At 39.4% G+C, this 14,574-nt stretch overlaps 1 protein-coding gene across 10 annotated transcripts in view; it reads right to left on the minus strand.

Annotated features, from left to right (window-relative positions):
- SNAP91 (synaptosome associated protein 91) overlaps positions 1–14,574 on the minus strand; it is a 168,389-nt gene that overhangs the window by 87,431 nt on the left and 66,384 nt on the right. For all 10 annotated transcript variants that reach the window (XM_040238966.1, XM_040238956.1, XM_040238963.1 and 7 more), the window contains exons 6-8: positions 14,006–14,099; positions 11,612–11,723; positions 3,678–3,784 (exon numbers count right to left, since the gene is read on the minus strand). In XM_040238966.1, the coding sequence (XP_040094900.1) occupies positions 3,678–3,784; positions 11,612–11,723; positions 14,006–14,099 (313 nt within the window). The remainder of the gene's footprint in view (positions 1–3,677; positions 3,785–11,611; positions 11,724–14,005; positions 14,100–14,574) is intronic.

Genomic DNA, 14,574 nt, shown 5'->3' on the forward strand with positions numbered 1-14,574 from the left:
ATATATTTTGAAGCAACTTCCTTATCCTATAATTTATTTAACAAGTCTCTTATTAATGAACATTTAAGTTGCTTCCCATCTCTTGCCATTGCAAGCAATGTTGCACACATCATTTTGCACCTTGTGGATACATCTGTAGGGCACATTTGTAGAAGTAGAATTACTAGATAAAAGCACATGTGAATTTTTAATCTTGGTAGCTTGGGGAAGGAAGAGAAGGGAGGGAGGGATAGAAAAAGAAAGAGCTAGTAAGAATGCAAATATGGGAATAGACTCACTTTTTTAATCAATGAAGAGGGTATACAGGGGTTCGCTATATAATTCTATCAACTCTTTTTATAGGTTTGAAAATTATTCAAAATAAAAAGTTGGGATAAAATACAAATCATAACTTTAATTCTCTCAGGCTGTATAAATGAGGAAATTGAGGCTTACAGATAAACATATCTCTCTGAGAATCAAAGTGCTTTGTTAAGCTGATGGAAATGTAGAAGCACACACAGGAAGTGTAAGCGTCAGGCTTCTGCAAAGACAGTACGTCAAACTGGAGAGTGGAAAATCCACATGAGTGACATAAATGAGCTAACTTCTTCCTTTTGCCTTCTCTGTATCTCCAAAAAGGTTTCTCAACCTTGGTGGTATCGACATTTTGGGGTGGTAATTCTTTGTTGGGAGCTGTCTGTGTCATCCTTAAACTCACATTCTTTCAAATTATGGAATTATAAATTAAGGCAACTTCACACTTCTGTGTATCAATACCTCTTGAGATGATCTATTAAAATACTAATATGAATGAAGTCAGCACGTTTGAAATTAAAGAATTATGTGTGTGTATTAGATGCTCACTCGTGTCCGACTCTTTACCACTCCATGAACTGTAACCCACCAGCTTCCTCTGTCCATGGAATTCTCCAGGCAAGAATACTGGAGTGGGTAGCCGTTCCCTTTTCCAGAGGATCTTCCCGACCCAGGGATTGAAGCTGGGTCACCTGCATTGCAGGCAGATTCTTTACCATTTGTGCCACCAGGGAAACCAAAAGCATTATAGATTCTTAATAATGGAATCCCAAGGTAAAAGGTGATGTGATTCTATTAAGTGGTAACTCTGTTAAAGACACAGTTTAGGAATTCTTCCTTTATCTGCTATTCTTACTGCCCTGAACACTTAACTAGGGTGATAGAGCTGAAGTGTGACTATATTACAGAAATCTCATCACTTTCTCCTGTAAGTATTCTGGGAGACATAACTCCTACGAGTTGGTATTTACCTTGGAATCACAAACTAAGAATAACTTCGTTCTATAAAAGGGAAATGAGTTTAGCAGACATGCCTATTACCTGTTAAATAACCATTTTACAAAGTTTCAGCTGTCTGCTTTAGAAGCTTCAGCATAAGAATTCAAAACATGGCAAATTTTCTGTACTTCAAGCAATTGCTCTGCAAAATTTGGATATGGCCATAGGAACTATGGATATTTCTTTTAATATGATAGACAATTTAATGTTAACATTTGCCAAACAGCCTATAATAAAGCCATATTTCATAAACAACATTGTGGAAGTCTCGTACACATCCTTCAGACAAATGGTGTTAACTACAGGGCAGCTGACCGGGCAGAAGTCTATACATATGTACCCACACAATCACTTTTCGTAGAAAGAGAAGGGTTGTACATTTGTTGAAAATTCTCTGTATTTAACATTCATAACCAAACCACTAAACACTGGCATTCAGTTAGTGTTTAAATTATGGACAATGTAATTTAAATATGAAAGAGAACACAGCCCCTTGCGATTAATATTTATTCTACTAAAAACAGCTTTGTCAATTAGTATCCATTCTGGGCTTCCTCGATGGCTCAGATGGTAAAGAATCTGCCTGCGGGGCAGGAGCTGCAGGGGGTTGGGTTCGATACAGGGGCCAGGAAGACACCTGGAGCAGGGCATGCAACCCATTCCAGTATTTTTGCCCAGGAAATCCCGTAGACAGAGGAGCTGGGTGGGCTACAGTGCATGAGACTGCAGAGCTGGGCATGACTGAGCAACTCACTTTCACTTTTCTTCCATCCAATCGACAAAAAGTCTTAGTCATAAAGTTTGAATAAAACAAAAATACTTAAAACTCTCAAAATGACATCTAATTTCTGTATATCTCCTCAGCAGCTTAAAATGGGTCTGAGATAACATGAGGTTATCAAGTGACACAAAATAAAATTTTACATGTAAGAATGGAATGAATTGATAATAAGCATCCCTCTTCTCACGAAGACCTTGATCTCAGCCTTTTCATGTTGACTAGAGAAACATATACCTCAAACTCTAACGTGTCCAATGCGTTATTTTTCTGATATACACAATATCAGATGATAACACTGGAAAGAATGTGTACCAGGAATTAATTGAATTGTGAAATAATCTTCTGCCTTGGGTGCTTACATATATTTTCACAGAAAAAAAGTAGGCAAATTTTACTAGATTATACTGATAATTATGGTTAAATCATATCAAATACAAAAAACTTGTGTAGCAGCAAAAGTTTCAAGCAGTTCTATTTTTCTTAAAGGCCATCAACTTCAATAAACCCATGGAAGTACACATGAATGCTTTAAAGCATTAATTTATACAGCTAATCTTTACCTTTTGTTTTCCATATTATATAATTTTTTTTAAAAAAATTCTGATTATAAACTGAACGGGTCTAAGCTCAAGAGATAGCATTCTGCAAGATTATTCTGATCTTGGAATTTGAATGTGACAATTGTCACTCCTATGAATAAATGAAATTTAAAAAATAACACAGACTAGAGTACTTTTGAAATTACATGTATAAAACTCCTATTCTTGTGTTATAGGCTGAAAATGGTGAAAACAGCAAAAACATGGCATAAATGTCCCACATCAAACATGGCATAAATGTCCCACATCAAACATGGCATAAATGTACCACGTCCACGTTCATTTCTTTGCTGATGAACTTCAGAATCCCTCTCACAAAGTTGAGGGGTTAGCAATCAGTTAGCTGACACGCCAGGGAACCCATAATTCATCCTGACAAAGGACTGTAGTAAATCGTCATAATCTCCACTATCAGTATGAGTCAATCATTGGATTTCATAAGAGAAAACACCAATTTACGGATAACCCCAGGAAGAGGACTGTATAGCTACAGTTACCATGATTACTTATAGAGACATCCTTAAGAAATAATTTATAAACTTTACAAACTTAATTATACTTTGTTTCCTTTTTTTCTTGTGTTTAAATCATTTTGACAAAATAATAAAGAAAGTAAAGAAAAATATTGATTATAATAAAATAATAAAGTAAGAAAGAGTTCACGGTTTGTCATTTACATACTGAGAACAATGGACAGACTTTTTAAGGACTTTTTTCTAGGGTTCAATACAAAGGAATAACTTTCTTACAATCAAGAACAGTCATAGGGTGGGATGGAGGAATGAACCACCTTGCAAAGCTGTGAGTGAGCTGAGCATCCACGAAACTTTTATTTGGACATAGAACGATCTGATTGAAATGCAGAAGTATAGAGCACAGATCTGGGTGAGAACCTGGATGAGATGACTTCTGCCCCTCAACACTGTGACTCTGTGACAGAATGTCTTTCCAGATTATGAATTCTATTGTTTACTTCAGATATATGAGTTAATATTACTTACCTCTGCAACTTTTAGAAATTCAGACACACGTGTCATCCTAGTTAGAAATCGTTTGTAGATTTCCAGAGCATCTTTACATTGTCCTTTCTTCATTTCAAAAAACTTTTCTAGAAGAGGCAGATAAGCATTTCAAAAAGAGTATTATATTCAATCTTCTTCCAAGCTTACACTGATACTATTACTTACAACTTTAATGTCTGAATTAAAACAACTGGCACTAAAACATATGCTAAGTATGAAAACACCTAAATAAGGGAGGTTTCAGTAGTTCAAGAAAGGTATTATGTTCTACAGTGTCTCTCATGAAACAATTTATATAATGAAAATACAGTTAAAGTAGAAGAATATATTCATTGTAACGACAGGTTTACTTCATGATCCATATACCCTAGTACTCAGTTTTGGAAAATTACCCCAAATTCTTGCTGATAACAATCTCAAAAGTTATGACTGCATCCTACAGCATCCTTATTTTCTTACTAGTTCATTATAAAGAAATAATCTATTTATTATAAAGTAATCATCTATAAACTTCCCTGAATAAAGAATTCTTTAAATTGTCTACAATCCATATAAATAACATTTGCTTTTACCGGTCATCAACTAATTCTTTCAAACATTACTCTTTTAGTTATAAATTAGTGGAGTTTCATATTTTCTAGTCTATAATCATATCCTCTTTCTCAATCTTTAACTTTCTAGAGAGAATTACAGAATCCTTTTGCTGCTCTCTTCTGCCTCCCAAGGCTAGAATTCAGCCATGAATAATAATTACAATATGAGACTGTATTTTCTCCATACATGTTTTGAAGAAAACTAGTATGTTAACTGGTTTCCCTAGCCAATCATTCCTCCATTCATTCAGGGTAAAATTATTGTCATTGCAGATAGAGACACAGTCAGCCAATATAGGTCCCGGGCAACCTTAGATTGTAACTGATGGCTCAGTATCTTCATCATTTTATATTTGCACATGGTTAAATGTATGCTATTTTTATGCTTTCTCACATCTGAAAGTTCTAGATTTCATTCAGTATGTTATTTTACTACCTCAAAAGTATTTTTAATTTTCTTAAGTTGAATAACATATAATTACCCAAAGAACTAATTATCAAGGGTAGCTACTCATTACCTTCTGTTGACAGTCTTTTGGTAATTTTACTTTTTAACATGGATCTCCCTTGTCGGGCATTCAAGAGAAGCAAAAAGACCAAGAAAACAAACACATACTATTTTCTACTTGTTAAGATTTAAGAGGAAAGTGGCTCTTTTAAAAAATGACCGAATTTTAGGATACCTTTTTTAAAAAATATAAATTTATTTATTTCAATTGGTACCTTCTTTATCCACCCTACCCTGTGTTCTAAACTAGAGACAGAATTATGGAGGTGCTATATGGGAACAAATATTTCCAGTTTAAACCTTTGAAAATTAGGACTTATTCTGTAAAACACTTTTTTCTTTTAAAACAACCTTCCCATAAACAATTTCTTCTAAGTGTCTAACTTACTTTTTTTTTTAACTATAATCTGAGTTTATGTCTTTGAATCAGATCTTCAGCAATAACACAAAAAGAGAAATCAAGCTGGATAATCCCAATTTCCTCTTAGAACCAATGCACCAAAATTTAAAGCAATTTTTGTCTCCTTTGTGTGCTTTTTAAATAGTTTATATTGTATTATTGTGTTTTATTTTTCTTGGTAATTTAGGATTAAGGAACAAAAGAGATTCATTGGTGATGGTTTCAGGTTATAATCTCATAAATGTTTCTGAAACAGTGGTAATGACACAGAAAGGCAACAGATACTGATCAGTGCAAAGCTGAATTCCTCTTATCCCTTAAGAAACCAGAGAATTGACGCTTTTAACAGAGGGGATGGGCCTAGAAATGTGTGTTTTTCTTTCATATTAAAGATAACACACAGATTTTCAGTATTTGAAATGATCAAATACTGACATTTGTAACATGAATCTTTACGAAGTGCTAATAAAGTCCTCTGTCATATTAGTACTGACTTTCACAGAATAACTGTCCTAGCAAAAGGACCAGATGAAAAGGTATCTTATTCAAATTAAACAAACCGAGACTTTGCATGTAGACTCTTACTAATGACCATTAGTCAGTAAGGGAAGCATCTTCTTATTCATAGGCCAGAGCGATAAAATGCTTGCAAATATCCACACCACTATAGATTCCAACTTTAGATAACAGAGAATTGGTCATGAAGTCCTTGACTGAAACTCACCTATAATATAAAGTTAATTCCCAACACCATTTAGTAAACAAACACAAACAGACCTGTCTCAAAACACTCAGGATACTGAGTGTAGTTTTTAATCTCCTAGAGCCTTACTTTTACAAGACCCAGTTGACAACAATGATGAACAAAGACCATTCAATGCCAGAGTGTACAACTACCACTTTTGAGAAACCAGGTCTCTAATTTTAAAAGGTACAATTCTTCTTTTCTGCTCCTAATCACAGCCAAGAGACCTTCTTTTTCTAATTAAATAAAAATATTTATTGAAGTGTTATTACTTTAAGGAGAAAATGTATGTTTAGTACAATCTTTCCAAAAAGTCAACGTAAAACTAAGCGGCATTGAAGGAAGGAACAGTTCAAAACAAAAACAGAATAGAGTCATGTGACTTAATATCTTTAATCGCTAAATCAATCATAAAGGCATTAAATCAAATGTTTCTGAAACAGAAGCGGGGATGAAAGGGGGGTACCCTGGGGAGAGAGGATGAGAATGAATCATTTCTGACTGGCATGGATTTTAGTAAATGGGCAACTCAAAGAGAGTTTCAAACTGAGGTTTCAGGTTTAGAAGACTAATTATTATAACTAATTATAATTATTAGAAACAGAAACAAGGAGGTTAAGGACAAATTTAAGAGCTATTTCAGAGACTGCCAAGTTTTAGGTAAGAACATAGTGTCTGGGACTTCCCTGGTGGTCTAGTGGTTAAGAATCTGCCTTACAACGCAGAGGACATGGGTTCAATCCCCTATGCCACAGCAAAACCAAGCCCACATGCCATAACTACCGAGTTCATGCACCACAACTACTGAGCTCGTGTGCCACAACCAGAGAATCCGTGCACCTCAATGAAATCCTGTGTGCCACAACGAAGACCCGACTGAGCCAAAGTTTTTTTAATTCCATAGAAAAGAACACGGTATCTAAATTTAAATGTCAACAAATCGGTAGACATGCAAAACTGAAACTCAGGAGGAAGGGAAGAACTGAAAGAATAGATGTGAGACTCATCATAATGGAGATAAAAGCTTTCCAGTGAAGAGCATACAGAAAAAGCCAAATAGTACATGGCTGAAAATGAACTTCAGCAAAAGCTCACATTTATGAGCCATAAAGAGGAGTAGGAAGGTCAATCAGCAAAAGCGGTTGGCAAAAATTTTACTTGGCTTGCTGACAAACTCCCCCACCTGAAATAAAAGTGATGTGGCTTTGAACAGCAAGCCACAGGTGGGAATTTTTTCCCACAAAAGGCAAAACCTCCTAGGGCCCTGTATTCGAGTCACTGGTGCACCCGAGTCCAGTCTTTTTCTATCCTCGAGAGAAGCCAGGATGGCAAATTCAGCTCTGTACATTAGACAGACTTCGGGGCGATCTGGAAGGGGAAACTGAGGCAGCAGCAGGCTTCCTGTACCCGTCCAGCTTCCTCTTACAGCAAGTGATGAGCTCCTGGGAGGGCAGACATCTTCCACTGCCACCCTCTAGCTTCCTGGCCTTTGAGAGTAATGGTCGCAGTCAAAGCCACTGGCTCTGACTCCCTAAATCCCTGGATTACAGAGTCCAGGGTCGCTTCTCCAGCCTTCCAGTTTGCAAGGCAGCCAAGGCAGTTTCAGCACACCTTAAAGGAGTGCCTCAGAAGCAGCAGCTTCCCTAGGGCACAGGAACTTATTACTTCAGAAGCATCTCCCGAGGCCGAGCCCTGAACCAGTTCCTGCAGGCTTCCAGCAATTACATGAGGACCCCACCCCTTGTTTGGAATCCTCTTCTATTTAGAATACACAGAGTGGTTTGTTTCTGGCATAGACACAATATTCCACGCTGAACTGGCTTTAGAAATCAGACCCTCAAAAATAAAGGAGGGGAGTCTGGGATCAGATATGCAACCTGACTGAATTTGAAGGCAGAGATGACCGCCTGCAACTAGAGGAAAAATGGATTTGTGGAATCCGTGCTGCAGAGGAGCAAAATAATTACTTAAATTATGGCCTGTGGTTTTCTGAAATGAGCACCTTAGAATGAAGCTTATCAGAACAAGCAGCGGCTGGGAGAGAACCATGATGAGAATGAGGCAGATGGAACGGTGGGGAGGGCGCCTGCTTCTGACTCCACCCGAGAGCTTAAAAAGGAAAATGACAACACAGGATTTAAAATGATTGGCTCAAGGCTCCAGTCAGACTATGGTACTCCATGCTGCCCTGCAATAATCTTATCCTTGCAGTCACAGGGCTGTCATCGCTCAAGTCAGAGTCTAATCTTGTGAGTTGCTGAATTATAACATGTGTGGCTAAATTAAATTTCTAGCCGTGGTGTGGTCTCCTCTGTGAACGTTAGGGCTCTTACTGAGAAAAAAAAGTACTTGGTAGATTCAAACTAAAATGAGCTACGTTTGCTGGGAAAAGCTTTTCCTTCTCAGTCTGAAGATGTTGGTCCTGCCTTGCTTGGAGATTCTATAATCTCCCCACCTTCCACATGCGTGCTAAGGCATTTTAGTCGTGTCCAACTCTTTGTGATCCTATGGACTGTAGCCCACCAGGCTCCTCTGTCCCTGGGATTCTCCAGGCAATAATACTGGAGTGGGTTGCCATTTCCTCCTCCAGGGGACCTTCCCAACCCAGGGATCAAACCTGCATCTGTCTCCTGCATTGGCAGTTGAGCTCTTTACCACCAGTGCCACCTGGGAAACCCACCTGCCACAGGGAAATAAGAATTCTCCTTATGCCCCATCCCTCTACTTCTTACTCTTTTCCCCTTGCCAACTGCTCCAATTTGGAGAATGAGATGTAGAACCCAGCAATCCAGGCTGCCCTCGGGAGACAAGTACAAAGTCTGCCTCAAGAGGGAAAAACTTACATACTAAAAGCAGTGCAAGACTGTCCACGATCATGTTGGCAGTAGGGCTGCCAGATAAGATACACGACCTTGAGTTAAATTGTAAAAAAAAATTTTAACATAAGTAGCTCCCAGATATTCTAGGGGACTTACTTATACTCAAAAACTTACTCATGCTGATCTGAAAACAAACTGAACTAGATGTCTTGTATTCTTTTTCCTCCTGAATTGGACAATCCTAATTGATATAAGTCTAGGGAAACCAAACAAATTCTAAGGGTTCTGAACAGGAAAGAAGGACCACTATGTTCTCTTTAGTGTTGTCACTGATAATTCATCAATGTGAGTGAACAGGCCAAAAATCACTGATTCAAAATACTGGCCTGAGCATCTGTGAGTAGTTCTAACACAGTGGTTCCTGAATGGAAGTCCCAGAGACCAGTGGGAACAGTACCTTTCAAGCCCTTCCTGCTGCTGCGGCTAAGTTGCTTCAGTCATGTCCGACTCTGTGCGACCCCATAGATGGCAGCCCACCAGGCTCCTCCATCCCTGGGATTCTCCAGGCAAGAGGTGGGTTGCCATTTCCTTCTCCCATGCACGAAAGTAAAAAGTGCAAGTGAAGTCACTTAGTCATGTCCGACTCTTAGCGACCCCAGGGACTGCAGCCTACTAGGCTCCTCCATCCATGGGATTTTTCAGGCAAGAGTACTGGAGTGGGGTGCCACTGCCTTCTCCAGATCTACTGAATTACAAACTCTGGGTTAATGTCCACAATCTCAATTTTAATAAGCCCTCCAGATATTCTTGAGTCAAAGCCTTGAAAAATAGCCCAAAGTATCTATTCCTACTCTACGGCAAAGGGACATTTACCAGAGTGACTACACACATAGGAAAGGGACATACCCAGTTTTAGGGACACAGACTCTAAGCCGATGCTATTCTCTAGGGATCCCAAAAATGTTGCTATTATTTTCTACCAATAGAAAATAGGGGATTAGGAGATTTAAAAAATTATAATCAGTGGATGCACAAAACTAACTGGTTATTTCCCCAGTTTTCTGAATATGTAGATGGAACAGAAATACTCTGAATCTAGCAGAATCCTCACACTGGCTTCCTGATCTCTACAAACATACAGGGTAGCAATTCCATCATATTCCCAGTTAAACTTTCATATCTGGCTTGTGCAAAAGGTAACTGGATTTTAGAGATGAACCACAGGTTACTGGAAACTTGATCAGGTGATGACTCTTACTTGTAGACATCCAGATGTGTTGTCCTTTCCAGCATAAAATCAGCACAGTTTCTGACATGGGATAAGCATCTAACAAACTAGCAAGTTCTTTTGTCCCTAGTCCAGTAAGCAGAGCCCATTAGAAGTAGCTTGCTTTCATCTGGCAAGGATGCTAGTACATTCTCACTGTCTTATTTTAAGTATATTAATCTCTCTGGCTGTTTTAATGTCAATGGATACTATTTGATGACATCACGCTGACTGTAGCTGGTGGGCAAGAATTTCATATACGGTAGGTGCCTTAATAAGTCACATGAAGGTCAAAGGGAAGGAAAGAGAGTCTATGAATGCCCAAGGATCTGCTACCTCAATGCAGTTTCTGCGGGTCCAAAGGTCCCCTCCACAGGAAAAACACACTGCTTCACCTTGCACTTCCTATAATGAAAATGCAAGCATTTTGCTGAGTTTTTCTCAGTTTTGAGGTAACACACACAACACGTGTATGTGCCGCTCTAAACAGCATCCGGGGTATGGTGTCACATGGAAGCCCAGATCAAGGATGACTCTGCAACTGCTCCAACCTGGAGCACCATGGGGCTTTAGATCCTGCAGATGGAAAGGCACTTGGAGTGTCTGCAGCAGATCCAAATGCTGCCGGACGGCTCTGGCACACACCAGTAGGAAAATAGAGTAGACACTTCTAGCGCTTTGAAGCAGGGCCATATCTTTCTTAGACAGTAACTAATCTCCTTCGGAAAAATTGCTCTTGGCTTGCTTCTAGAGCCTGAGGGTTCTGACCTCAGAGAACACCAAGTGATCGTAAGACCAAGCAATATCTAATACATCAAACCATAAAGCTGAACAAGTGCGAGAATGTAATCCATCACCAAATGGAGGTGGTAATATAAGAGATCAGCCTGGAGTAGCTCCTGAACACACAGGTAAGGTTGTAAGAAGAGGTAGCTCAACTCCCACAGCACCTATGTCTTCTGGATAACTATTTCTCCCCATCCAATGATGCCTATGGTCGCTGGGGAGTTTTCTATCACCAGCTGACAGAAAAGAGAATTCAAGCTTGACTTAGAGATGTTTTCTCAAACTGGCACCAGCTGGAAGAGGTTTGCTGAATCATTACATCCCAGGAAGGGGTGACTTGTCAGTAGAAAGAAATCTTTTATTGTCGGCCAATCGTCAAGCAGTATCTCTATCTCATTTTCACTTTATGTGGAAGTAAAGATGGTGAGACGTGTGGAATTACTTCAAAATAGGAGCATGTCAGAGGTGGCTTCAGAGGTGGTTGTCAGCACAGTGGGAGTTATTAATCATTATGAGTCTTAATCCAAGAGGCAAAGCCCAGAATCTGGTCCTTCAGTCAATCCAAAATTTTCTAAGCACCAAAACCCCTGTATGGAATCCCTTTCTGCTGAAAATACCTAGAGTGCTTTCCATTCCCTGCACTTAACCTTGACGTAAGAACACTCACAGAAGTGTGACCTGACTGAGTCATGTCTTCAGATTTTTTATGAAGTCTGTGGTATCTAAATCTCTGCATATCTAAATCTCTTCTGATACAGTCTCTCTTCATAGACACCATTCAGTAATTCTACCTACCAAGTAAATTAATCACTCCATCGTTGTAACAAGCAAAAAGTTTGATAAGGTCTTTGAAAAGAAGCATAAATGCAGCATTTATGACACCATTTGTTAGTTCATTTGGATGCACCTAGAAAAAGATGAAAATTTCATCTGTTAACTGCAAGTCATCAAATGACAATTTTTCTCAGAGCGTGTTAAAAAGTCTCAAATTATTACCAAGAAATTGACTCATATTCAACAGATGCTATATAACTCTTTCTAGTAATCCTACTAATATATAAAAAAGGATTGCCAGTTGTTTGCTTCAATTTAAGTCAATGAAGTTGGCCTATCAAGTATAAGAAAAATACACATTTGATTAATGACCCACAGATAAATCAAACCCAACTTCTGAACACCTGTCCTCTTGCTGCTTTCACTATCTTATAGTACATTCTTTCCCTCCCCATATGTAATGGTCTCTTTGGAAGGGTTCAGACACCAGGGGCCTGCAGTGACTCAGGGAGGAAGCCTAGCATAGGGAATAGATACCTTAGCCAACTACCCCTAAAATAATTCTTGAGACTCATAGCATTTACCCAGCACCCCCCAAATACTCTAATCACCAGCACAAAGAAGAATAATTTCTCCCCATTTCCCAATCCCTGCTCTGCTCTTTCTCATTCTATGACTTCTTTTCTCTTTTAATTAAGACAATACCATCATTAAAGGTAAGGAAAGCTAAGAAAAATTAATGAATAAAGACAAAAAAGTTAAGGGAAGTAGTTCCACATATAGCTAATGGAACTCCTTACTGTAAAACCTTTCATAAGACAGTAACATGGTTTGCTGCTTTTTCTGAAATTTCACAGGAGTTGGGTGCTGTGACTAGGACTTGGTGATAGACTAACCCAAATAATCTTAACAGAGATTTCAAGTAATAGTATTTGAGGAAAATCTTTGTTTTAGTCAACCACCATAACAGAGGAAAGCTAACAATGTGAGTTATAACTCTCCCTACATGTCAGAATATTTTATTTTCATGGATCAGATATGTTTCTTTAATTGAACTTTTACTTTGAAATTACTGCAAGTCCACATGCAATTATTAAAAAAAACCAGAGATTTCACACACTGTTTACAAAATTATAGTACAATCTCACAATCAGGATATGGATACTGATACAATACACCAATCTTATTCAGATTTCTCCAATTTTACTTGCTGCAAATGTGTTTAGTTCTATATAATCTTATCACATGTATAAACTAGTGTAGTTACACCAAAGTCATGACACGGGTATGGTTTTAAGAAACAAGTCATGCTGGTATCATCCAAAAGAAGGACCATGACATAATTTAAATAAATAAATAAATAAAATAAAGCCCCACCACCAAAAAAGAAAAATAATTTTCTTCTGTGGATGGTGTCACACAAGCAGACTGTTTAAAATGGTTTTTAACAGCAGTCTGGGGTATTTACCTGCCAGACGTCCCTTCTGCAGCCACTTGATCCTGTCAACCACAACAGGAGGCCACCATCCTGCTCTGAACATACATCTCTCCAAGAATGCACTGCTTGTGGTTTTCCGTGACTGAAGTTATTTAACACCTGTAAACTGCTCTGACAATCTGGGCAACCAAAATTATCTCCACTGCACTGACAGCCTAAACTAAGTGTTCATCCAGTTCACTGACATGAAAATGAAAGTGTTAGTCGTTCAGTCGTATCCAACTCTTTGCAACCCCATGGATTGTACCTCTGTCCACAGAATTCTCCAGGCAAGAACATTGCAGTGGGTTGCCATTGCCTCCTCCCGGGGGATCTTCCCAACCCAGGGATTGAACCCAGTTTTCCCGCATGGCAGACAGATTCTTTACCAGCTGAGCTGCCAGGGAAGCCCAAGAATACTGGAGTGGGTAGCCCATCCCTTCTCCAAGGGAATCTTCCAGACCCAAGAATTGAACCAGGGTCTCCTGCATTGCGTGTGGATTCTTTACCAACTGAGCTACCTGGGAAGCCCCTCACTGACATGCTGCTGCTGCTGCTGCTAAGTTAAGTCAGTCGTGTCCGACTCTGGGAGACCCCATAGACAGCAGCCCACCAGGCTCCTCCATTCCTGGGATTCTCCAGGCAAGAACACTAAAGTGGGGTGCCATTTCCTTCTCCAATGCATGCAAGGGAAAAGTGAAAGTGAAGTCGCTCAGTCGTATCCGACTCTTAGTGACCCCATGGACTGCAGCCTACCAGGCTCCTCCATTCAAGGGATTTTCCAGACAAGAGTACTGGAGTGGGTCGCCAGTGCCTTCTCCTTCACTGACATGAAGGGAATCTAAATCTACTTCCTGAGGAAATTCTTTATCTGCAGCCCACTTTCCAATACAAGCCAACATGACTGCATAAGATGCTTTTTCTGGTGAGATACGCACATCAAATTCCAGCAGTGCATCAATTTGTCCCTGCAGTATGGGCATGCTCTTCAGCAGCTTCTCAGGAGCCATTGTCCTCATGACACCATCAGCCCTACAATTAATAAAGAAAGGAAAAGGCAAAACTTACTTGTATGTGGAAAACTTGAGACCGTGCACATTGTTCTAAGCTATTTTCCTTCTGTGCTGTGTGTGCTTAGTCGCTCAGTTGTGTCCAGCTCTTTGCGACCCCACGGACTATAGCCCTTCAGGCTCCTCTGTCCATGGGGATTCTTCAGGCAAGAATACTGGAGTGGGCTGCCATTTGCTCTTCCAGGGGAACCCCACCCAGGGGTCAAACCCAGGTCTCCCACACTGCAGGTGGATTCTTTACCAACTGAGCCCTTGCAGGTTGATTTTGAGATATGAAGAGGCCATGTTGGTTCTCCTCTCTGTACTCACAATCCTCCAGTATACAGGCAATGCCTTCTATGCACTGCCCTCAGTGTGGTCTGGATGAAAGAGGCCAGTTGAATTTATGAATGGACTTTTCTAAGTCTACAACAAAAATATTAATACTAGTATTAACA

This window comes from Oryx dammah, unplaced genomic scaffold (assembly GCF_014754425.2).
Source record: "Oryx dammah isolate SB20612 unplaced genomic scaffold, SCBI_Odam_1.1 HiC_scaffold_4, whole genome shotgun sequence".
NCBI lineage: Eukaryota > Metazoa > Chordata > Mammalia > Artiodactyla > Bovidae > Oryx > Oryx dammah.